Below are 25,534 nucleotides of genomic sequence, written 5' to 3'. Positions count from 1 at the left end.
AAAAGCAAAAATATAATAATCTTCCAAGTGATAAAATTTGTTTTTCAAAACAATCCTCATATTTTCATCTCTCGGGTCAATCATCCCCCACTTTCTAGACAATTTGACCCATTTCTACCATTACAAACTTCTCCTGTTCCCAACTTCTCATTTTCCATTTCTTCTTAAATTTTTGTTATACTCTTCATCTACCTCTTCACCAAACCTCTCACAGGCAGCAATATAGCCAAGAAAAATTGACCAGTGTTTGTTGGTCGTAATTTCATATCCTAGAAAGGTAAGTAACAAACTTTAGTGCTCGGGTCAATTGCGAAGTTAGAGCATGAAGTTATTTTTTATGTTACAAAGCTTATTTTGCTTAAGAACATGTTGGAGTAACTTGACTTTTCACGTTCTTAACCTACGGAGTTAATGTGTGATAATCAAGATGCTCTTTATGTTGCCTCCAATCCTAGTCCTCCCTGAGCAATGAAACATATTGAAGTTAACTGTCACTTTATTCAAAAGAAACTTGCATAGAAGCTCATTTTTTTTACTGCTGTTTAAATTCTAAGCTGTTGATTTATATACTAAATCCTTTGAAGGTGCTCAAATCGAATCAATTTATAACAAGTGAAGAGCACATGATATTTATGCTCTAGTTTGATGAGTGTTACTAGTTACTATAGTTATTTAATGTTATTGTTGTGTTAGTGAGTGTGAGTTAGTGTGTAAGGCAATGTGGTCATTATTTTGTACTTGGCATATATTATAAATAGAGGGGAATATTAATCATTGTGATATAGGTCTTTCAATTTATCCAATCCTTCAACATCTTGTTTTGAGGACTCATATAGTATATTTGCAAGAGTAGAATTATAGATGGATGACATCTATATATATCTACTCCATGCGTTAGTGAATTTACTTTGGACCACCATTGATGTAGACTTTTAAGCCCAAGAAATCAATGCGTTTTTTTTATCTTGTTTATGCTTATTTTAATTTTTTTATCCCTTTTTATTATAAACTTAGATCTTGTTATTTATCAGAATTCGTGAAATTAAAAGATAGATGACATCTTTCGATCAAAGAATGCGATTAAATTGTCTAAACTGCACTATGAAACTACAATCTAAGAGTTTTTCATAAAGAAAATAATAGCACACAAGCTACCTTGCCATATTTGGCTATGGCTAAAAAGTGATTAAAATAAAAAAATATATATATTAATCATAAATAAAATTAATAAATTTCCATTAATTTCCCTTACATTTTTTAAGCAACAAAGCATTACACTCTCAACTGAGAATTGTGAATGAAAAACAATTGCCCCGGTAGTTCCTTAACTATCGAACTAGTTTCACACTCATATACCGTCAAGGTTAGGGCGCTGTATATATGATTCGACTTGGATATGGTCTGAGAGGATTGTAAATCTCAAGCGCAAAAATGGCGGCCTCCGCCCTGAACCTCACTTCCACAATTTCTCGTCTCCACCTCCTTCCAAAACCCTCGCTTCCTTCGCCACTGAGAGCCCTCACGACCTTAAATCTCCACCATTACCGCCGCCACCTCCATTTCCCCAGACCCGCCACCGGGTCTCCTGCTTCTTTCAGTTCTTTCAACTCCTCGGTCCGCTTTTCCTCTTCAGACTTTTCTTCTCCGCAACTGCACAACCAAATTCTCCGAACTGAATCTGATTTAGTGGTTCTCGGCATCGAAACCAGCTGCGACGACACCGCTGCTGCCGTCGTAAGGCATCATTCTCCTTTAATTCAGTTCGCCTTTTCTTTGATTTTTTTTTTTTTTGGTGCTCTCGTTTCTCCTGTAATTGGTTTTTTTTTTTCTCTTCGTTGTATAATTTTAGGTTCGAAGCAATGGTGAGATTCTTAGCCAAGTTGTCTCTTCTCAGGTAAATTTATTATTATTTATCTCCTTTTTTTTTTTCTTTTTTTTTTCTTCCATGAGAACAGAAGATTTAGGCTCTGTATCACTGTCAAAAAAAATTATGAAAAATAAAATCAAAAACGAAAATTAAAAATAAGAAATAATTAAAAAAAAACTAAGACCTTTAGCTGATATTTATAAAACTAATAATAATTTAAAATTTGATTGAACAAATGTTCATTTTTTTACCTTGAATAAAGTAACAAGCAAAAAATTATGGTTTAAATAATAAATAAAAAAAGAAAAATACAAATTAAAAAATATTGATAGTAAAATAAAAATTATTATAGTCATTTTAATTTTTAATTATTCTATTTCATATCTCACTTTTTAGTGCTACATAAGTAATCTTTTTCAACAACAAAAATAAAACCAAGCCTTAGTCCCATAAGTGAGGTCAGTTATATGAATCTTTTTCTGTCAATTTATGCGATTATGGACCATTTCTTTTGATAGATTCAAGAATATTAAATCCTTACTCACTATCTCCTCTCAAGTTATTTTAGGTCTACCTCTACCCCTTTCACTGTCCCCCCCCACAGTAACTAAGTCACTCTTCCTCACAGGTGTACTATAATTTTCCTCACAGGTGCACTATAAGGCGTACGTTGCAAGTGTCCATACCATCTGAGTCATTTCTCCCTTATCTTATCTTCTATAGGAGTTACACCTAATTTATCACAAATATGTTCATTTCTTAATTTATCTTTCAATGTTATACCACTCATCCATCTAAGCATTATCATCTCGACAACTTTTACTTTTTGGATATTATGTTTTTTCGTCGCCCAACATTTTGATCCATATAGCATAACTGGTCTTATAGCTGTCCTATAAAACTTCTCTTTTAATTTTAAGGGTATTTTACGATCACATAGCACACTTAAAGTACTTCTCCATTTTACCCAACCTGCTTTAACTCTATGCATTACATCATTTTCAATTTCTCCTTATTGCTCATGAAAATTAATAAATAGTAAAAATTTCTTTTTGATGACTTATTATTCTTTTCTTTTTTTTTTTCAATTTTTGAATAAATTTTATGGATATTTTTATTTTAATTATGTTTTAAATTCACAGTAATTTTATTTTAATTGTATTTAAAAATATATATATAAAATAAAAAATTTGATTTACAAAAATTAATTCTGATTTGGTTTTTAGTTTTATAGATGTTTTAAATTCCCAGTAATTTTATTTTAATTATAGTTAAAAAGTAGATATAAAATAAATGATTTAGTTTACAAAAATTATTTCTGATTTGGTATTTAGTTATATAGATATTTTTACTTTAATTATGTTTTAAATTCACAGTCAGTGTATTTTAATTGTAGTTGAAAAGAGCATATAAAATAAATTGTTTAATTTACAAAAATTAGTTCTGATCTGGTTTATAGTTTTTTCAAAAACAATTGAAAAGCAACAATAGAAACAAAAAACTGGTAATAAATAATAAGCATGTTGTCAAAGTCTGTTTCTTTCTTGGACAGAAACTGAAATAGAAAACTGAAAATAGACAGAGATCCATAGGGACCAACTTTGGTATCATTCTCAAAAATTATGAAAATTAAAATTAGAAACGAAAACTAAAAATCAGAAACAAAAACCAAAATTGGAAAACGAACAACCTATTTTGTTAATATTTCTAAAACTAAAACAAATTAAATTTTTTGATTAAAAAAACTCCCATTTTTGTCCTTGAATCAAATAATAATTAAAAAAATATGATTAAAATATTAAAGTGCAAAATCATACAAATTAAAAGTATTATAATAAAAATTACAATTATTATAATTATTTAATTAATTATTATATGTCAATTCCACTTTTGAAGAACAATCTTATTTACGTTACTATTGAAAATTAGTAAAAAAATATTTTGTAAATGGATTTTCTTATTATTTTTATTTTTTTTCAAAATTTGCAGACATTTTTGTTTTAATTATATTTTAAATTCATATGATTATTTTATTTTAATGTTAATTAAAAAGTATGTATAAAATGGATGATTTAATTCAAAAAAAGTTAATTTTGGATATAAAATATTCTGACAGCAGGTTGCCGAAGCAATTGAAAATCATAAAATCTGGTTTTATTTTTTTATTTTTTATTTTTTGAAGCAACTGAAAACGAAGAACAAAAATAGAAAATTGGGAACGTAAAACAACTCATTTTTATGATCTATTTTTTCATTGTACAAAAACAAAAATAGAAAATAGACTTACATTTTCATCCATTTATGACTTGGTTCACAAAAATGTCTATTCTAAGGAATAGAACAATCATAATTTAAGGATTTGATAACTTAACAAAAGAAAATGTGTTTTCTTGTCATAAAGCAAATGATAGTGCATATATTTTTATTAGTCCATATTTAATAACATGAAATAGAGTAGGAATAACAATCCAAATATCACTATGGAAATGTATTCCTATCTTGTTCCATGTTGAATGGAATAAGAGAAGATTTTGCATGAGTGACTTTTCTTTTTCAAAATTATTATATCCCTATATCTAATTCCTTTCCATTTCTAGGACTAGGCATTTCAAAGACTAAATGTGACCATGACCTTATTTTTTGTAATCTTTTGTTTTATGTGCCAATGGGCATAGAATCCTAATTCCCAATCCTAAAAAATCAAATCTTAATTAGAAGCTAGAGTTTTGCTATAAATAAAAATAAAAAAATTAGAATCTAGAGTTTTAAATTTGATAGAAATAGAAATATAGAATTCCAATTGAAAGATTCTTCTCTGCCACATAACAGCGTGTTACATCACATGCATTTAGGTAACTTTATATTTCATGAAATCAAGGCAGATTTGCTTGCTCGATATGGAGGTGTTGCTCCCAAAATGGCAGAAGAGGCGCACATTCAAGTGATTGATCAGGTATCACAATTTCACAGTTGCATTTTTTTTTTTCTTTTTTTCTTTTTTTCCCTTTTTGGCCCCTTATGCTTTGTTGGATATCTTGCAAAAGTAGGAGTCCAATGCAATGCCTATGGCTATGAGATATGCACATTAGTTGCCTTTGCATGCAGACTGATTGTATGCTTGTTAACTGCAGGTAGTACAACAAGCACTTGATAAAGCTAATTTGACTGAGAAGGATCTCACCGCAGTTGCAGTTACAATTGGTCCAGGCTTAGGCCTTTGTTTGCGTGGTAACTTGATTGATATATACTTCTTCTTCTTCTCCTTTTTTTTTTTTCCTTTTTAAGACGGAGTTTCCATTAACAATTGCAAACCTTGGATAGTTTGTTCAAAGCAGCATTGATAAGGTTCTGCTATTGCCCATTGAATGGCAGTCTATTGTAGAAAAATACAGAATATTGTAATTCCGTTAAATTACAAATGCACCTTTGATTTGTTTCTTAGTTATCCTAAATTGGTACTACAATGTTTATCTAGGACTAGTGAGTTTTTTGTCAACATTCTGATAAATGATTTAAGTTTGCATATTTAAGTTGGAATTGTTGCTATGGACAAACGAAAGTGCTCATGGTTTTTTTGTTTGTTCAATTGCTATGTAGTTGGTGTGCAGAAAGCTCGGAAAATTGCTGGCAAATTTAACCTACCAATGGTTGGAGTTCATCACATGGAAGCTCATGCTTTGGTAGCTAGGTAAGAAAGTAAATCAAATTGAATTTTAAGTTAAGAAGAACATCATTCTCATTTCCAAAATGGATTGCCTATATTTCATGATATATATATATATATATATTCACTTGAGACAAGTTGGATTTTGAAAAAGCATTTTGTTATTTATAAGCTTATTTTTTAATTTCTTTGGATTTTAGATCTGTATGTATGTTAAAGAGTATGGCTACATTATTTATTTGGGTATTATATTATTCTTTGTTCTGATGGATAAGATGTGGGATATACATCAGCTATTTGTCTCTATGACATGCTAAATAGGGCATGGATGAGGATAAAGTAATCTCAATAGTTTCACATGTTTTTCACCTCTTTTGAGATCACACTTCATCTTTTGATTTGATTTGGGGGAGTATTGTTTACTTTGCTTCGCTGTGGCTTTTCTAACTTTTCTCTTTATGGTGTTTTGGCAAATGATTTTCTCTGATATTCAGTGTGATTGGTTGGCTTTGTTCGCTTGAGTTTTATCTTTGCTAATTGTATTTGATTACTTGCGTTTTTGCATTTTTTCTTCTGTGTTGTTTAGAGGATTCTCCTCTGTGTATATATTCTTTTACCTTAAATGAATTTTTTTTTCCAAATAAACATATGTTTTTCACTGCGTGTCTATAAAATTTTGCATTTTTCATTCATCTATGAATTAACTATATTTTACATGGTATAATCTAGAATATTCAAAGCACTGAAGAGCATGCTTTGAGCTGCTGGTTGCACAGATCTATTGGGCTTTTATAACAGCCAGTTTTAACGTTTGTTTCACACGCACATTACAGATTCTTAGTCAATTATTTGTGCTATATATGGAAGTCAAAATGCAATGAAGTATGAAACATTGTACTTGACAAAAATATTCTTACCCTTTAAGTTTGTTTTAACTAAGTACACTTACATGGGCCTGCTCTGATACAATATTATATTTGACAGAAGTACCCTAAAGTTCTGAACTTTTTTATACGAAAAATACCTTTATACAGACCTATTCTACTTACAATATTGTATTTGACAGGAATACATTTCATAATGATATTTTTATTTATTCCTGTTTTTCTTAATAAAATAAACTTGTTTACTTTGAAGAAAGTTGGGTTTATCCTAGAACAGTGGAGTTCTTGGCAATTTCTTTTGTAGGGTTTGGGAGGAAGAAGGAAGGAATTGCATTATGGAATTGTGCTAAATTTGCAGTGTTTTGGGGCTTGTGGAAGGAAACGTAATGCACATATATTTGCAGTGAAGAAGTTACCATATTGGTTGGTGTGGGAAAATATTCTGTTTGTGGCCTCTTTATGGTGTATGGGCTGTGGAAATTTCAAGGGAATGTGTGTTTCAGAAGTTCAGCGTAGTTGGAACTCTCTTTTAATGGCATCTTGAGTTTTTGTCATTTGTTATTTTTGCAATTTTCTTTTTGGTTTTCCTGAGGATTATCAGACTTTGTTAAGGAGTTGTCCTCTATCCTGCTTGTAACTTCTATCTTTATCTAATCAATTTCTTTTTTCCATCAAAAAAATGTTTTTTAGAGGATAACTTCCTAAAATATGAAGCTATTAAACTTTTTTAGTTAGAAAATCTCAATTTCACACCAAAAATACTGTATCCGATCCTCCAAATATATGAGGATACAAAGGTGTTAGCACTGTTGTTCCTAAATTTTAATTCTGTACAAAAGGTTGAAGTTTCATTTTTTTTATATTAGCAGTTGTTAGATTATCACTTCACCTAAAGCTTAAGCTGTTAAATTGTGGGCCAAATGTTTTTTTTTCTCCCCTCGCGGGGGGGAGGGGGGGGGGTGTTAATAATAGAAGAAGTCTATTAACCAAATCAAAGTACAAGAAGTCTAAGACATGGTGTCCACATAGAACATTGAACAAAGATTAAAGACCAAAAAGATTACATAACAGCTGCCTTGCAATGCCTTTGAAGATGGATGGTGACAAACCCCCAAAATGCCAAGAGAATGGACCCAAGAAGAAGCCAATAATACCACTCTATCTCATGATGGATGTGGGCTAGATGAGCATCCCCTTAAAGTTCTCGCATTCCTTTCAAACCAAAGAGTCCAAATGATCTCAAAGGCTGCCTCTATTCTATAGAGCTGACCCTTTCAAATCTTGAACCAAAACCTTTGTAATTCACTAACCCAAGATCTTTCACTTTCTGCAGCACCAACCATGCTTCTCCAAGATTTGAAAAAGAGCATTCCAAAGATATAATGCCACTTTACAGCGAAGAAACAGGTGGGGGCTTGTTTCATTGGACTCACCTCACAAGCACATATTGGGCCTGAGATGCATATAAGGCCTTCTTATTTTAACATGTCATGCTTATTAAGTCTATCCAATGGCACAGTCAAAGGCCCAAATCTTCAAAGGAGCCTTAGCCATCCAAATGATTTGGCTCCAAGGATTAGAGGAGGGGGAGGGTGCTTTTAGGAGATGTGAGAAAAAAGATATAGAGGAGAGCAAACCCAAGGAATTAACCTCCCAAGCTTTCTCATCATCCCTATTGGAATGAACAAAATGATCTAATACAGAAAGCAACGTGGTGAGCTCTTCAAACCTCCCTTTCATCGAGATGCCCAAAGAAGTGGAAATCCCACAAAAGGATACCCCCCTTGGAAGAAAAGAATGTGCTGATGCATGCCTTGTGATGAGAAGAAATCTTGAACAACCAAGGCACATTTGGCTCAAAAGACCAGTTCGAGATTGGTTTTTGAATTTGGAAACTGATAATTTTGGTTGGTTTTGGTAAAAACTAAATTCAACTGATAATATTCGAGTATTTCTTACTTTGGGATAAAGATATTCTCTGTGGAATCTTTTCTTATTGATTGGTTTAACTTTGAACTTTGAAATTAGCTGGCACATGGAGTCAATTTCATTAAGTAGAATCATATTGCATTTAAGTTTATTATAAGACGAACACAATCAAATGCTATTATAAAAGATATTTTTCTCTCTTTCCATTCTTTTTCTTGTATGTGGTTCTTTTCTAATAATTTCAGTTGCTTGCAAGTTGCAAATGAATTATGAAATAATAATTTTCTTTGGGAGGACATCCTACAAAATATTCCACTTAATTATCATCTCTTGCAAAATATGCCCATGTTTGGTTTGTCATTAAGTAATGGAGCATGCTTAAGTGTATATGTGTCAAAATGAGCACATTTGTTCCTTATCCTGATGTCTTTAGGCTTTGTGATGAGCAAGTACTATGCATGATGATTTTTGCTTTGTTTATCTGAACATGCTTTTGTGGCAGCATGTGTAATCTGTAACATTGACTTGTATTCCTTCTATGCATATTCCCACCTTATAGTATCTAGGGCCTCAGGAGGATGTCTTGGATCCCGAACAACCAGGGTTCCATGGTTGGCTTGAAGCACAATTTTTTAGGGACTACTATCGCGTGGAACTAAAGATCGTTTTTCTTATGTTGCCGGCTACTGTAGTTATTTTGTGTTATTTTTGTGTGTTGTTGCTGTGTTAGTACATGTGACTTAGTGCTCGAGTTAGTGAGGGTAATATGGTCATTGTTGTGTACTTGGCATATATTAGAAATAGAAGGAGAAACTTATTATTACTTCAATATGGTATCGAAGCATGGTCTGAGACCTAAATCTTGATTACAATAGCTGCTGTCAAGCTGAAGCCTAAAACCCTAAATCCGCTACATGTCTACCGTATGACAGCACCATCCTAGGCCTAAAAACCAGCAGGCAGTTACTGGAAGCCACAGCAATCACAGGGAATCCCCTGGATGACACTGTTAGTTCAGGAACACAAAAACCCTTTTAGATTTTGCAAAATCAAATAGCCACCCATAGACATTGCTGATTTGCCCCACTAACCATTATTGAAGCTGCTCCCACGTGCCAATTGAAGGCAGCCAAGGCCAACCCCATGCACTGGCATGTAAAGCTTCATACTAGCATGCTTTTGGCCTGAGTTGATCCTACACTGTTTGAATCCCTCTATAAACATATTATTGAGTTGTTCGTGATGGTTCTTTGTCCAAAGATCTCACCTTTTAGTTGCTCATGTGCAGCTCTCAGGGAATGATTGTTTGGTATTGCCTAAGCTGTTTGTTAATGTTCACTATGTTCATTGGGCCTTGAAACAATGGTATGTGTTGTATTTGCAATTTGTTCAGTTGTTTATCTTGCTTGTCATTTGTTTATGGTTTTGCTCAGGTTGTTGAAGCTTGTGCGTGTTAGGATGGAGTCCACGAATCCCAAAAGTCTATGTTTGTTGTGTGTTTATGATTTGCTGCCATAGTCAAGGTTGTGTATGTTGTGAAGGAGTCCCTAAATCCCAAAAGTATGTTTCCCTCTTCAAGGTTCTTTCAAGATGAGGCATCCCAGCATGCATCACATCACATTGCATCTTTTACTTAGAAAGGTAATCCTATGGTTGCATGCTCAGAAAGGTAATCCTATGGTTGCATGTCATCTAGTATCTCTCTTGCAATTTCTTGGGTTATTGATTCCCAATAACCATATGAGAGGTTTAACGTTCTTCTTTTCTGCCCACTAGTATTCTAAGAAGATGCCTCGAGTTACCCTTGTTGATGGGTCCACTCCTGAGGGGATAGGAACTATAAATCCTATTCCATTATCTCTTCTTTTTTTTTTTCTCCTGCATCCTATATCCCCCTTCAATTTTAAGTTCATTAGTCTTCAAAGCCACAATTGTTCTGTAACATTCTTTTCTAGTTTTGTTGTTATTAAGGATTTGAAGACGAGGAAGAGGATTGGCATAGGACATGAGGCCAGTGGATTTTACTTCTTTGAGTTGCTTTCTCCTCCTATTGAATTTGGTGCTACTACTACACAACTTCAAATCTTTTATCTTCATTGGACAAGTTAAAACAAATAGTTTCCTGGGTGCTTAATCCTGTGTGTGAATCTTGCCCATTGAGAAAACACCATTGTGTTCCCTTTGCTTCCTGAGTCGGTAAATAGACTGTCAGACCTTTCATGCTAGTTCATTTTGATGTTTGGGGTCCTAGTCATGTCACATCAAAGTTGGGGTTCTTTGTATTGCGTTCAGTGCTACTAATACACTACTCCAAATTCATCATCTTCATTTAACAAGTTAAAACAGCTAGTTCCTACATTGAGATGTGTGTCTAATCTTGAGTATGAGTCTTGTCAACTGGGAAAGCACCATCATATTTTATTTGCTTTGTGAGTCAATAATCTAACGGTCAGCCCTTTTATGCTAGTTCATTTTGATGTTTGGGGTCCCAGTTATGTCATGTCAAAGTTGGGGTTCCAATGCGTTCTTGCTAGTTAAAGCTTGATATATATTGTTGGCCCCCAACCTAAACAACTTAAGTTTTTAGGTGACATGGTCTCTAACATTGTATTAGATCCATGACCTCCAAGAGGTCATGACCCTCCTGGGATCTAGTCTCGTTGCCTGCATTTATTGTGTGTTGCTTAAAAAATTGTTGTGTTCCTTGTAATTGGTGTTATTTATCATGTGTTTATCTATCCACGTACTATTATGCTGCACATGTGGAAGAGTGTTAAAGCTTGATATTGTAATTGGTGTTATTTATCATGTGTTAATCTATCAACGTACTATTATGCTGCACATGTGGGAGAGTGTTAAAGCTTGATATACTTTGTTGGCCCACAACCTAATAGCTTAAAATTTTAGGTAAAGTGGTATTGTAACTGTTCTGGTTGTTGATAACTACTATAGGATAACATGGTTTTATTTAATGAAAGATCATTTAGAGTTGCTTAATACCTTTTGTGCCTTCTGTTCTCAAATAAGGCTGAATTTGATACTTCCTAGTGATAATGCTAAGGCGTATTTCACTACTCAATTCACTACTTATATGAATAACTCTAGTATGATCCATTAATTATGTTGTGCTCACACTCCACAACGAAATGAAGCTGCAGAACAAACATATTCTCAAAGTCACTTGTCCGTTATTGTATAGGACGAATGTTCCTAAATTGTTTTGGAGTGATGTCATGCCCATTGCTTGCTCTCTCATTAATGGAAAAATGTCATCCTCTGTCATTGGTTGTAAAATCACATATTCAGTTATTTTGATGCATTCTTTATTCATCTCCTTAGTCGCCACATGTCATTGGCCTATGCATCAATTAAATGTGAGGCATGCCTTCTTTCATGGTGGTCTTCATGAAGGAGGTCTAAGAAATCTTGACTCCCATTGAATTAACCAAATGATGCATTCTTTCATTAGTGTGTCGGCTTAAGATATCCTTCGATGTTCTGAAGCAATCTCCAAGAGCATGTTTTGGTGAATTTAGTGCTATAGTACTTGAGTTTGGTCTTTGGTAGTGTGCAGTAGATCACTCTTTATTTTAATGTCATTTCTAGTAGGATTCAGCTCAATGTGTATGTGGGTAATATTGTGTTAACTTGTGTTGATGATTGAGGTATGCAGCGCCTAAAGCATTTTCTACAAACTGAATTTCAAACCAAATTAAGGCCATTGAAATACTTCTTGGGTATAGAAGTATTCAGGTCTCTTTTGGGGCCCCTTTTTGTCACAGAGGAAATGTGTTCTAGACCTTTTAGATGAGGCTAGGCTGTCAATGCACCTATGGATCCTAACAGCTAGTGCCAGATGTGGTTGATTTTGTTGGCTGACCCTGGAAGATGCTAGACTTGTTGGAAAGTTGATTTATTTCAAGTTGCTTAACTCGATACATGTTGTGATCCAGTTTCTTAATCCTCCAAGAACAAGTCATTTGGATGCAGTCATTCATATCTTGAGTATTGTGTTTTTGTTGGTCATAACCTCATAACCAAGAAACATAAGAAACAAAAAGTGATGGCCCGGTCAAGTGCTGAGTTAAAAGTATTTGGCCATGTCCTGCACTGCAGAGCTTATTTGCTTAAGAACATGTTAGAGGAACTTTGTTTTCCACATTCTCGGCTTATGGGGGGTTGATGTGTGATAATCAAGTTGCTATTCATATAGCCTCCAACTCAATCTTCCATGAGCAAATGGAAAAAATTGAAGTTAATTGTCACTTTGTTCAAGAGAAACTTTCACAGAAGCTAATTTTAATGACTGATGTCTGAATTCCATTTGTTGATTTATTCACTAAAGCCTTGGAGGTACTCCATTTGAATCCATTCGTAACAAGCTAGGAGCATATGATATCTATGCTCTAGTTTGAGGAGTGTTACTAATTACTGTACTTATTTGGTGTTGCTGCTGTGTGTTATTGCTGTGTTAGTAAGCATGAGTTAGTGTGTGAATTAGTAAGGCAATATGGTTGTTGTTGTGTACCACATATTATAAATATAGGGGGACATCTATCATTGTGATTAGGTTTTCCAGTTTATCCAATTCTTCAACATCTTGTTTTGAGGACATATATATATATATATATATATATATATATATATATATATATATATTCTATTTTCAAGAGTCAGAGTGTGGATGGGTGACCATCTTTATATTTGTTCCCTGTCTTAGTGAATTTCTTTTGGACCACTGAAGATGTAGGCTTTTAAGCCCAAGAAATCAGTGCATTCTTTCTGTTTTGTTTATGTTTCTTTTTATTTTTTCATCCCTTTCTATTAGAAACTTAGATCTTGTTATTTGTCACAATCCATGAAATTGAAAGATAGAGGACGCCTTTCAATCAAAGAATGCAACTATGAATTGGAAGATTAAGTTGCCTAGGCTGCACTACGAATCTATGATCTAGAGAATTTTTCATAGTGTAAATAACAGTACGCAAGCTACCTTGCCACATTTTGCTATGGTTAAGAAGTGATGTGCCTATGCTTTTTTTTTTTTTTCGTTTTCAGCTGTACTGTATTAATGGTTGCTTATTTCTGATTTTTTTTCTTTTTTATCTCCTAGAATAACTGAAAGAGAGTTACAATTTCCTTTCTTGGCCTTCCTCATTTCAGGTAAGAATTTATGCACCTATTACTATTGCTTTAGAAAGTAACGAATCAGGGATCTCATATTATTTCAATTTCATGGACTGGTATTAGTCTCTGTGAATTTACCTTTCTAGTTTATTAAGCCACAAATAAAGCATATGAAACTTGCTGTCACTATACTTGCTTGTTTCTTAGGAGGCCACAATCTTCTTGTTCTTGCCCGTGATCTTGGCCACTACATTCAACTTGGGACCACAATAGATGATGCCATTGGTGAAGCATATGACAAGACTGCAAAATGGCTTGGACTTGATATGAGGAGGAGTGGTGGCCCGGCAATAGAGGAGCTTGCGCGGCAGGGTAACGCTGAATCAATCAAATTCTCAGTAAGTCAATTTTTGGGAACCTAAGTCCCTAACCCTATTTCAAGTTTTATTTGCCTTGGATATTTTGTTTATCATTTTTTATATGATTATGGTCTTTTCATCGCCCACTGAGTTTTGTGCCCCTTTTTTTTCTCTTAGATTCCAATGAGACAGCATAAGGATTGTAACTTCTCATATGCTGGTCTGAAAACGCAAGTGAGGCTGGCAATTGAATCCAGAAATATGTATGTAAAATACCTAAAAATATTTTTGGTGTTTTTCCTGAAGTAATATCTCCCATTTGCGTATTCTACATTTCTAGGTGTTTTCCTTTTCTTCCTCTTACTGGAGTTTATGCTTCTATATGGGGTTATCACAGAAGCTAAGAAATACTGCAGCCGAACTATGTAGTGGGTTTCAGTTGATAAAAGTTAATTGCCTACTGAAAGAAGAAAAGATTGGGAAAAAATATTTCTTTCATAATTTTGTTCTTACGTACAATCCAATATATAATACAATAACCTATTTAAAACAAGGAAACAATTTCCTATTGAATAATATCAAATTCCCCATAATTACCCACTTTCCTAATTTGTATTTTATTTACAAAGATATTCTGGGTTGACATTTTAACACTCCCCCTCAAGTTGGGTCATAAATATTAATCATCTCCGACTTGCTAATAAGATCATCAAAACTCTGTCGTCCCAAACCTTTAGTGAGGATATCTGCAGTTTGTTCCTTGGTTGGTACATAAGTCATACATATAATTCCTAATTCAATTTTTTCTTTGATGAAGTGTCTGTCTACCTCCACATGTTTAGTCCTGTCATGTTGGGCTGGATTAAGAGAGATGCTAATAGCTATCTTATTGTCACTGTAGAGTTTGATAGGAAGGTTCACCGATACCCGTAATTCCTCCAATAGTTTTCGTAACCACAATCCTTCACAAATCCCTTGAGCGACTGCCCTGAATTCAGCTTTAGCACTACTACGAGCCACGACATTCTATTTTTTGCTTCTCCAAGTCACGAGATTTCCCCAGACGAATGTACAATATCCTGTGGTTGACCTTCTATCTTCCACTGATCCTGCCCAATCTGCATCTGTAAAGATCTCTATTTCCTTGCTTTCACATTTCTTAAAGAAGAGTCCTCTTCCTGGGGATCCCTTGAGATAACTAAGAATCTTGTATATGGCATCGAAGTGAACTTCCTTTGGTGAATGCATGTGTTGACTTACTACACTAACTGCAAATGCAATATCTAGTCTAGTATGTGATAGGTAGATCAGTTTGCCAACCAATCTCTGATACCTCTCCTTTTTTGCTGGTTTTCCACAATCTTCAACCCTCTTTACTGTTTCTATCGGGGTTTCGCTGGGTTTGCACCCTAGCATGCCAGTTTCAACTAGGAGGTCAGTAACATACTTTCGCTGAGAAACACTAATACCCTTTTTTGTTCTTGCTACTTCCATGCCCAAGAAATACCGCATCTGTCCCAAGTCTTTAACTTCAAATTCAGTAGCCAGAACCTTCTTCAATCTCTCCATTTCTACAGTATCATCACCAGTAAGGATTATATCATCAACATACACTATTAGAATTGTTTTCTTACCTCCTTCAGACTGTTGAAAGAATAGTGTATGGTCTGATTGCCCTTGTCGATACCCTTGATTCTTTAGTACCTTTGCGAATCTGTCGAACCATGCTCTTGGAGATTGTTTGAGGCCATATAACGATTTCTTTAGTTTACACACTCTGTTTTCTTCACCTGTTCTACTGAATCCTGGTAGTATAATCATGTAAACTTCCTCTTCTAATTCTCCATTTAAGAAAGCATTTTTAATATCAAGTTGTTGTAGTGGCCAATCTAAATTGGCTGCCAGGGACAAGAGAACCCCAACTGTATTTAAGTTTGCCACTAGTGCAAATGTCTCAGTATAGTCAATGCCGTAGGTCTGTGTAAAGCCTTTTACAACAAGTCTGGTTTTATATCTTTCAACTGTTCTATCAGATTTACATTTTACTGTGAAAACCCATTTACAACCTACTGGCTTCTTCCCTTTCGGTAGATCTGTCAACTTCCAAGTTCCATTTTTTTCTAGGGCTCGCATTTCTTCCAAGATTGCCTCTCTCCATTCTGGTATTTCTAGAGCTTCCTGAATGTTTTTTGGTACTTTCATCCTGTCCAGATTAGAGACAAATGCACGATATCCTGTAGACAAGCTTTTATAAGACATGTATTTCGACCAAGGATATTGAGTACATGACTTGGTTTGTTTTCTGATTGCTATAGGTAGATTGATATCATCAGGTGCAGAATTATCAGAGGAAGACTCAATTACCAGATCATGATTATTCAGAGCCATCACCGGGTCCAACGCTATTGGTGCCTCAGGTATGAGATTCTCCCTCTCCTTTGTTTTCGGCTTTCTTGAGTAAACCAGTATGTCTGCGTTGTTTTGTTCTCCTGCATCTCCCCCTGAGGGTAAGTGTTCAGTTGTGTTTGGCAAATCGGGAAGTACTGTAATGGAAGACTCAATAGATGGGTCAAGAAATGAAGTAACTGGAGTAACCGCAGATTCAATAGTAAAAGGATCAAAGAACCGATCTTCACTCCTCCATTTCTCCCCCTGAAGAGAGGGCTTTGAGAAATAAGGAGTGGTTTCAAAAAAGGTGACATCAAGACTAACGAACAGTCGTTTTGAGACAGGGTCATAGCATTTGTAGCCTTTTTGGGTAGGTGAATAACCAATAAAGACACATTTAATGGCACAAGGATCCAATTTATCGCGATGATGTGCATGGACATGAACAAACGCAGTACAGCCAAAAATTTTCAGTGGGAGACTGGAAGGGAGTCGCGAGGTAGGAATGTTTTCCTAAAATTTCTACAGAGGAGTGACAAATGAGAGTGCTTGACTTGGCATTCGATTAATGAGATGTGTGGCTGTTAAGATGGCATCGCCCCAAAAATAATGTTTCATGTGGGTAGTAAACATTAAAGCCCGGGCTACTTCAAGTATATGTCTATTTTTTCGTTCAGCAATCCCATTTTGTTGATGGGTATCCACACAAGAACTTTGATGAACAATCTCATGATCTTGAAGATAAGTTCCCAGGATGGTATTGAAATATTTCGTACCATTATCAGTATGTAGAATCTAAATATGAGTCTGGAACTGTGAATGAATCATGGTATGAAAATTGATAAAAATGGAGCGGACTTCAGTTTTGTCTTTCAGTAAGTAGACCCAACAAAGACGAGTATGGTCATCGATAAAGGTCACAAACCATTTTGTATTGGTGCGATTTAGGGAACGTGAGGGACCCCATACATCACTGTGAAACATAGAAAATGGGCGAGATGGTTTGTATATGGATGATGGAAAAGAAGTACGACGATGTTTAGCAAGCTCACACACTTCACATTGAAACTCATAAGCCATTTTATTTGAACAAAGAGAAGAAAACAAACGTTTTAAATATTGAAAATTGGGATGACCCATCCGTGAATGCCATAACAAAAGTTCACTATTTTTAGAAGTAGATGCAGAATCACAAATTGCAGTATTACATAGTTCACTCAAACTTGCCTCCTCAAAGTAGTAGAGTCCCTCATACGCTTTAGCAGTGCCAATCGTCTTCCCCGATGATAGGTCCTGAAAAACACAATGGGAGGAAACAAATTTAGCGGAACAATTCGAGTCTTTTGTTAACTGACTAATAGATAGCAGATTGCAGGATAACTTGGGGACATGTAAGACTGATTGTAAAGTTAAGGAATCAGATATGCGAATACTTCCTTTTCCAGCAACTGGTGAGAGAGATCCATCTGCAATTTTTACCTTTAAATTCTCGGCATATGGGAGAGTAGGATGAAAAATATTGATACGACCCAGTCATATGATCGGATGCACCCGAATCAATTATCCAAGGGCATTTGTAACAAGATGTGGTTTTTAAAGCTGACAAATGATTACCTCGATGAGCCAGAGAACCAGAGGAGGACTGACCCGATGTTTGCATTGATGAAAACATCTTATATAACTGATCCAACTGTTCAGGACTGAAGACATTGCCAGATGGGGTATCATTGTTCTCTCCTTGTGATCTTTCAGTTGATCCGCCAGTGTTGGCCTGGTACCCACGATTTTTGTGGTATTGTCTCGGTTTCTAGTCTGCCGGTTTTCCATGAATCTCCCAGCAGGTATTTTTTGAATGACCTGTTTTTTGACAATGTTCACACCATATTTTTCCTCTTTGTGGTCATTGACTAGGTCTTCCTGGGCCTTTTAATGCAAGAGCTGAGGCATCTGGCCCATTGTTCAGCCCATCTAATTTTTGGGCAGATCCATGTACAGCCGGGTCTAGCCCAGCGGATTCATTTTGGGGCCGCAACATTACCCGTCTCCTGTTCTCCTCCCGCCTGACCTCTGCGAAGACTTCTCGGGTTGAAGGGAGAGGTCGCCGGCCAAGGATCCGTCCCCTCATGTCGTCGAGCTCTCAATTCAGGCTGGCAAGAAACTCGAAGACCCTCTCGTTTTCGAGCCTCCTTCGGTATCGCATGCTATCGTCGGCGCACTCCCACTCTTCGTCGATGCTCAGATTGAGCTCCTGCCAAAGATGACTCATCTCCATGAAATACTCGGTAACCCCTCTCTCGCCTTGCCTCATCTGCCACAATCGGGTCTTGATGTCGAAGATTTGAGAGTAACTTTCGCCATTGGAGTACGTCTCACGTACGGCCTCCCAGACCTCCTTCGCTGTCGGCAAAAACAAATAAATTTTTCCGATTGATGGTTGCATTGAATTGACGAGCCAAGCCGTGACCATGGAATTTTCAGACCTCAATCCTTGCAAGGCTACGGCGTCGGAAGGATCTAGTTTCCTTAGCTCACCGGTAAGGTAACCAAGCTTTCCTTTTCCCTCAATCACCAGTTTCATGGACTGAGCCCATTCACGGAAATTTTTTCCGTTTAGTTTTTCCAATGAGAGTGGAAAGACTGTGTTATCATTCGTACTCCCACCGAACGTAACCTCTGAATCACCGGTGATGTTTGCAGAGGAGGTAGAGTCTCTGCTGTCAGCCATTGTTTAGCTGGGTTTAAGAAACCCTAGCTCTGATACCATGAAAGAAGAAAAGATTGGGAAAAAATATTTCTTTCATAATTTTGTTCTTACGTACAATCCAATATATAATACAATAACCTATTCTAAACAAGGAAACAATTTCCTATTGAATAATATCAAATCCCCCATAATTACCCACTTTCCTAATTTGAATTTTATTTACAAAGATATTCTAGGTTGACATTTTAACACCTACGGCATACCTATGCACTTGCTCCCCTTTTCAGAGTAGAATGTAGTGAAACAACTAAAGCAAATGATGAAGTTTTGATTGCTATGTGTTTCAGTTTCATTTTTCTTGATTAAAAGAGAGGAAATACTGGAACGATGAAACCAGTAAGACAACTGATTCCTGGCACATGTCTGGAAATGGAAGGATTTTGTATGCCCAGGAATGTATGGCATGAATATTTTAGTCATCATCACCATTGTAAGGAATGGGGAGTTGCATATTGATTCAATGGGACATGCAATATTTACTTTACAAATTATTATTTTGCCATTTCCCAATGTTAAAGTCCTTTTATTTTGTACTGCACGGTGCCAGCCCTTCAATTTCTAATAAAACTCACCTATGGCATGTTGTATCAGTGTATCTTATAGAAACTAAAGAAAAGCAAGAGATTGAGATTGTGGAATATTGATCAGATGCATTAACTAGAGGTTGGAAATGTTGGCTGCCAGTCTGCACCTGCAGTTTGGTTTTTTTGGGTAGGGAGCATCTACAAACAAAACCTCCTATACAAACTATACCGAAAAAAAAAAAAAAAATGGTTATCATATCAAGTGCAAAATGCATGTTTAGTTTACTGCTGACGTAATTCTGACATAGATAGGCTTTGGAGTAAATTTTTTAATTAAAATTCCTGTGGAGTTTTTTTTCATTTGCAAGCATTGATTTCAGTTTTTCAAAAGTTGCATTGCTTTGGTGTGAGCATATAAGATATACAATTATTAAAAAGGAATAAAAAAATGTTAATAAGTTATACACTAGAACATAAGATTCTCCATGTGTGTATGTGTGTTTTAATTTGAATATCATGAACTAATCTAGAGTTTAATGTTGATGAATTAATCAAGTAATTAACTCCTTTGTTTCTATTCTTTTGCCTTCCCAATCTACCAATGCATATGTGGGATGTATGCAGAAATGCTGAAATCCCTATTTCTTCTGCAAGTGATCAAGATAGAAGTTCACGGGCTGATATTGCTGCTGCTTTCCAGGTTATATTATATTTGAAAGCTAGCTCTTTTTCATTCTTTTGTTTCAGACATCTTGTAAGTTGGTGCTTATAGGCTCTTGTGTATTATAATGTGCTAATGCAGCGAGTTGCTGTATTACATCTGGAGGAAAGGTGTGAACGGGCAATTGCTTGGGCATTGAAGCTTGAACCTTCATTAAGGCTCTTGGTGGTGACACTATGCAGTTTCCCCATTTTCTTGTTTAGTCTGCATTAACCAATTGATCCTGTGCCTTTTAATAGTTTCCTTGTCTTGCCTAACTCATGGCACTCATCTTCAAATTCTGTGTCAACAGGTTGTATCTGGAGGGGTTGCATCAAATCAGTATGTGAGGGTTCGACTTGATCAAGTTGTTAAAAAGACTGGCCTAAGACTTGTCTGCCCTCCTCCAAGCCTTTGTACTGACAATGGTAATTATTTCCCTTTAATTCTAGCTCACTTAATGGCCAAGAAAAGTGCTACAGTGGAAGGACTAAATTGTGAGTAAGATAAGTAAGAGTAACAGAAATTCATCCCATGAAAACATAGCAATTTTAATTGGAGTTGTTTGCCTAGCCAAAAAATGGGGACTTGACCTGCCAACTCTGAAGAGGGATGCAGAAAACCGTGAATTTCTTGCATTCTTATTTTCTTGTGCATCTTAAATGAAAAGAAAATTCCCAAGTGGTGTTTCTTTGGTATAATAGAGGAAATATTATATGTTTAGTGCAGCCCAAAAAAAAAAAAAATCCTAAGCTATGCTCTGCCTAAAGTTAATCGGGCTTGTGAACAGGAGCTAGGTCAACTTTAGATTAGGTTTGGATCATTACATCCATTAGGTGCAAATGTTAGCCTTCATTTGGCATAATAAGCGTAAGTTTGGCTCGGATTGGCTATCTTGGGATTGTGTTTTGCTCAACTTAGGCTCATAATGGTTGCAAAGAAAGGCTTATTTGGTTGGGATTTTTTGGCGTTCCTCTTCATAGATTATCTCACTGTTTTTGGGAATTTGATGACCAAAAGGGTGGGTTCTATCAATGGAGTTGATTTTGCAAGTCTTGCATGGAAAGAAATTCAGATACAGTTGCTCATGGTTTAATTTTGAATTTAACGTAAGATTTTGTTCTAATGCATATCAATGCATTACATGCATCAAATAATTCGAATTAAATTAACTGTGTTTTGAATTAGTAATTAAACAAGCTGCGCTTTGGCCATTCCAAACTTATTTTAATTGAGCAAAAGCTCATTTTTGTTCTTGAATTAATTACAATTAAAGATATGATTAAAATAGTAAAATTGAAATTTTTATAATTATTGCACTTATTTAATATATTTTAATGCTCATTTTTTAGTGTTACGAAAAACAATCTTATTGTACATAACAAATGAAAAATAGTAACCCAAAAAAAAAAAAAACTTTTTGAGAGGCTTCAATTGTTTTATTTTCAAAATTTTAGAAATTTTATGGATTTTTTTATTTTAATTATTTTTAAATTCACATTGTCATGTTATTTTAACTCTAATTGAAAAATTATGCATAAAATAAATGATTTCATACACAAAAGTTAATTTTGGATATTCAAGTACTGAAAACAATAAATCTGGTTTTCAGTTTTTGTAGAAAAAGCTGAAATGCAACCAAATAAATAAAAAAAAAAAACTAACAATATAAACAAACACATTGTCATAGTATGTTTCTTTTACTGTGAAAGCCGAGAGGATTCGAAATAGACTGTAAATTACTCACATCCTCACAGGCTTGATTATTATCTTGTTTTCTCATCTGATTAGGTGTAATGGTTGCTTGGACTGGGATTGAGCACTTTTGCATGGGAAGATTTGATCCTCCTCCAGCTGCTAATGAGCCTGAGGATTCTGTGGTGGGTTTGAAATCTTGATTGGAACTGCATTTAGTTGCAATTCATTTGGTTTGTAGCAGCTGTTAGCTTCACAAAGTAGAATTGTTTATTGCTATTGTTAATCATGCATTGTCAGCGAATGAGAATGAAATCATGCAGGTTTTTGTTTGATAATTACACAATTAGAGCTGTTATTATAATGTAACTTGCGCGTAATTTTGTTTGACTGCAGACTTAATCTAAACAACCTGTTTTTTGCTGTGACTCAGCTTGATGTGCGACCACGGTGGCCATTGGGGGAGGAATACAGTGAAGGAAGAAGTGAAGCTCGTTCAATGAGAAGGGCTCGGATTCATCCATCCCTTACATCTCTCATCCAAGCATCTCTGCAACAACCATCATAGACAACATTCTCAAATCCTTTCAATTTCCTTATGATGTGGTAAATGGAGCCATTTGCCTTGCAGTGGGGTAAGAGGCAACAATCCTGATTGCAATCCGAGGTTATGATGTTTTCACCGGATGGAATAGGGAAGGAATGAAATAATATTTGTATAGGGCAAGATGACATTTTTCAAGGCAAATTATCATGTAAAAGTCATGTTATTCTAACAAATATGGAATAGATGAGGTATAATCATTTTGAAAATTTTAAATAAAAATGTCTGTTCTTATATTATTTCATATTACTTGGGAACAAGAACATGTGCGTGTCATTTGCCTTGCACAAAAGCCATATCATTCTCACCCCTATTTCATTAGCGAATAAACCTTTAAAAGTTTGTGTTGGTTGGTCAAGATCGATCACAGATGAACTCCCGCTTCAAGGACTTGACATCAAGAATTCAAGATCAATCAGTCTTCAGGGGCTCATGTGATACCATCAGAGTGGACAGGCTAATTTGCTGGGAGGACATTTCACAACAGCTATAAATCCTTGAAAGATTGAATGCTTCTTTCAGCTGTCAATTATATTTTATACCGTACATTTTTTTTTTTCTCTTCCAAGATTTCTATCAGCCCATTTTATTTATATAATTGATGATGATGCCCAGATCTTGCTGGTGGGCAACAAAGGCTTCTCTTCAAGGTTGTAATTAATACTTAAATGTTTTCAATTTTGAATAGCAGCTGGGAGCTTTGAAAATATGGAATTCCTTTGTTGTTTTGGATTGCCAACCCCTGATTGATGTGTTGAATGGTTAAACTGTAGTAGTGCATAAGAAATTGACCGCCCTCCATGAAACTACTACCATAATGCATAATGTCATCTCAATACTTGAACATTTGTTACGTAGGAATGGAATGTCCATGAAACTACTTCCAAACACATAATGTCATCTGGATACTTGAACATTTGTTACGTAGGAATGGAATGGAATATAAATTATCATTTGATTTCATCATACTTTTCATTAAAATTTTCATTGCATTTCTTTTCTACCTCATTTCATTCTTCAAAGCTCATGATGACATGAGATTATACTTCTTGCTTGTATGAATTTAAGTGTTATTGGCTGCAACCAACCTATAGGGTGACTAGAAGTCTCAAATGGTTTTGAATATCTCTGTCAAATGATCAGGAGCTCTAGCATAATTGAATCTAAGTAGATTGCGAAACCAAGGAGTCAAAACATTTTTATTAAAGAAAAATAAAAAATAAATAAAAGATACTGCTATATTTAAATTTTACAAACAATAGATTGTAAGAAAACCTCTAAATCAGTAACCAAAAAGAGGGGACATAAGAGGGAAAAAGTAGGGTAAAGAAAAATAAATAAAAATATAGTATATTTAGAAGCTCCCTAATTTAAAAGGAGATGTTATATTATTGCTTAAATTTATCAATGATTAGGGATTTACATTATTGGAACTCACAATAAAGCATACATTTCTTTTTTATAAATAAAGATACATAAAGATAATATGTGTATTTAAAATCTACTAAGAATAGCTAGCTAGTGAAAGGTGGTATCAACCTTTATCTTATGTTTGTAGGAGGCTTTAGATTTGGATTTATGTGAATTTGGATAAAATGTAATATAAACTTGTACCGAATTCTATTCAAACCTAACCAAATCCAAATATAAGGTTTGAAATTCATTCTCCCAAACATTGCATAAATGTGGACTATATATATATATAACTAAAAAGACGAAAATAGCATATAAAATAGGCCAAAGGAAAATAAATAAAAATAAGTTATATTTAAAAGTAATTGTTACATGATCTACCTATGTTGAAATAAAAAATATCTTATAAGCAATAACGAAATTATTTGTGATGTAGTTGGTGTAATCCCAAGAAGGAGGGTGAATTGGGTATTTAAAAAATTTCTTCCTAAGTTCAATTCAAATGGCAATTAGTATTTCACAACCTATGATCTTTCTAAGCAATTACCAATTCCACAGATAATAAGATATGCAAATATATTTAAATCAAGACATAGCAAATTAAATAAAACATTCAAGTGCTGAAATTAAAAAGCATAGGGAAAAGAATGACACAGAATATGTTATCGGGGTTCGGCCAACCCTGCTTACGTCCCCGCATCAAGTTAACAAGTAAGAGGATTCTACTAAGTGCTCACTTACGGGTGGAGTGTCACCGGTTACAACTTCCTCTCCTTACTGGGCGAGAAATACCCCAACTCACATTCACTGGGCTGAGCACAACCTATAACTACACCTTACAAGACGGTGCTCCTAGTTCTCCTAACTGGGTTTGAACCAATCCGGTGCACATTACAGGCCAGTGCAATCCTCTTCCAACCATATGTTGAGAATACAACAAATATCGAAAATATTTGTACAACAATGAATGCTTCTACAAAAGCAGATGTATACACAATGAAGTACTATAAGCACCCACGTATGATATGGACTAAAAGCTCAAGTGAGTATGTGTCATATTTCTCAAAATGATTTTGTAATCTTTGAAAATGATGTATATGATAATGCACTTCAAAGATTCAAACTCTAATAAAAATTTCTCCAAAATATTTTTCAATAAAGGATATAGGAGAACCTAGGGTTTTGGGTTTTAAATTGGTTTTGCCCAAATAAAATATATATGATCTTTGATGAAAATGAGATATTAAATATATGCTTTTCAAAGATCTCAAGAACCCTTAAATGATATCTCCAAAATATATTACAAAGATAAAGTGCGGGAGATCTAGGATTTAAGCTCAAAAAGAATTTTGCAATAAAGTACAAATGAGCTTATGAATCTTGCAATGGAAGTGCAAAAGATTCACGAGCAAGAATATGTTTCTCCAAATATATTTATCAAGGAAATATGTGGAGAAACTCAAACTTTACTCTCAAGGAATGATTTTGAAAGATAAGAGTAAATGAGAGTAGATGATATTTGATATGAAAAATCAATGCCCAAAGTGAATGTTCTCACTAAAATATTTTTAAAAAAAAATAAGTGTAGGAGAGTGTAATGCAATAAAGCACAAAAT

At 34.8% G+C, this 25,534-nt stretch overlaps 1 protein-coding gene across 2 annotated transcripts; it reads left to right on the top strand.

The window, feature by feature from the left end:
- Positions 1-1,259: 1,259 nt before the first annotated feature.
- LOC131152074 (probable tRNA N6-adenosine threonylcarbamoyltransferase, mitochondrial) lies at positions 1,260-22,744 on the top strand. 2 transcript variants are annotated; one of them, XM_058103688.1, is made up of 13 exons: positions 1,260-1,734; positions 1,850-1,894; positions 4,746-4,820; positions 4,999-5,095; positions 5,465-5,555; positions 13,458-13,507; positions 13,679-13,869; positions 14,008-14,093; positions 20,131-20,206; positions 20,309-20,392; positions 20,520-20,634; positions 21,998-22,086; positions 22,335-22,744. In XM_058103688.1, exons 1-13 carry the CDS (start codon positions 1,432-1,434, stop codon positions 22,467-22,469), a joined length of 1,437 nt encoding a protein of 478 aa, XP_057959671.1. In that variant the 5' UTR covers positions 1,260-1,431; the 3' UTR covers positions 22,470-22,744. The 2 variants fall into 2 exon arrangements, with proteins under 2 accessions (XP_057959671.1, XP_057959672.1); XM_058103689.1 differs by having other exon boundaries at positions 1,300-1,734; positions 13,682-13,869.
- The last annotated feature ends 2,790 nt before the right edge of the window (positions 22,745-25,534 follow it).

This window comes from Malania oleifera, chromosome 3 (genome assembly GCF_029873635.1).
Source record: "Malania oleifera isolate guangnan ecotype guangnan chromosome 3, ASM2987363v1, whole genome shotgun sequence".
NCBI lineage: Eukaryota > Viridiplantae > Streptophyta > Magnoliopsida > Santalales > Ximeniaceae > Malania > Malania oleifera.
This window is presented reverse-complemented; position numbering and strand designations above follow the sequence as displayed.

What these genes read in the sequence shown, in the direction of transcription:
- LOC131152074 (XM_058103688.1), top strand. Translation starts at nt 1,432, where the DNA reads ATGGCGGCCTCCGCCCTGAACCTCACTTCCACAATTTCTCGTCTCCAC. An exon ending in CTTAGGCCTTTGTTTGCGTG is followed by an intron (nt 5,096 to 5,464) that starts GTAACTTGATTG and finishes ATTGCTATGTAG; the next exon opens with TTGGTGTGCAGAAAGCTCGG. An exon ending in AACCTTCATTAAGGCTCTTG is followed by an intron (nt 20,393 to 20,519) that starts GTGGTGACACTA and finishes CTGTGTCAACAG; the next exon opens with GTTGTATCTGGAGGGGTTGC.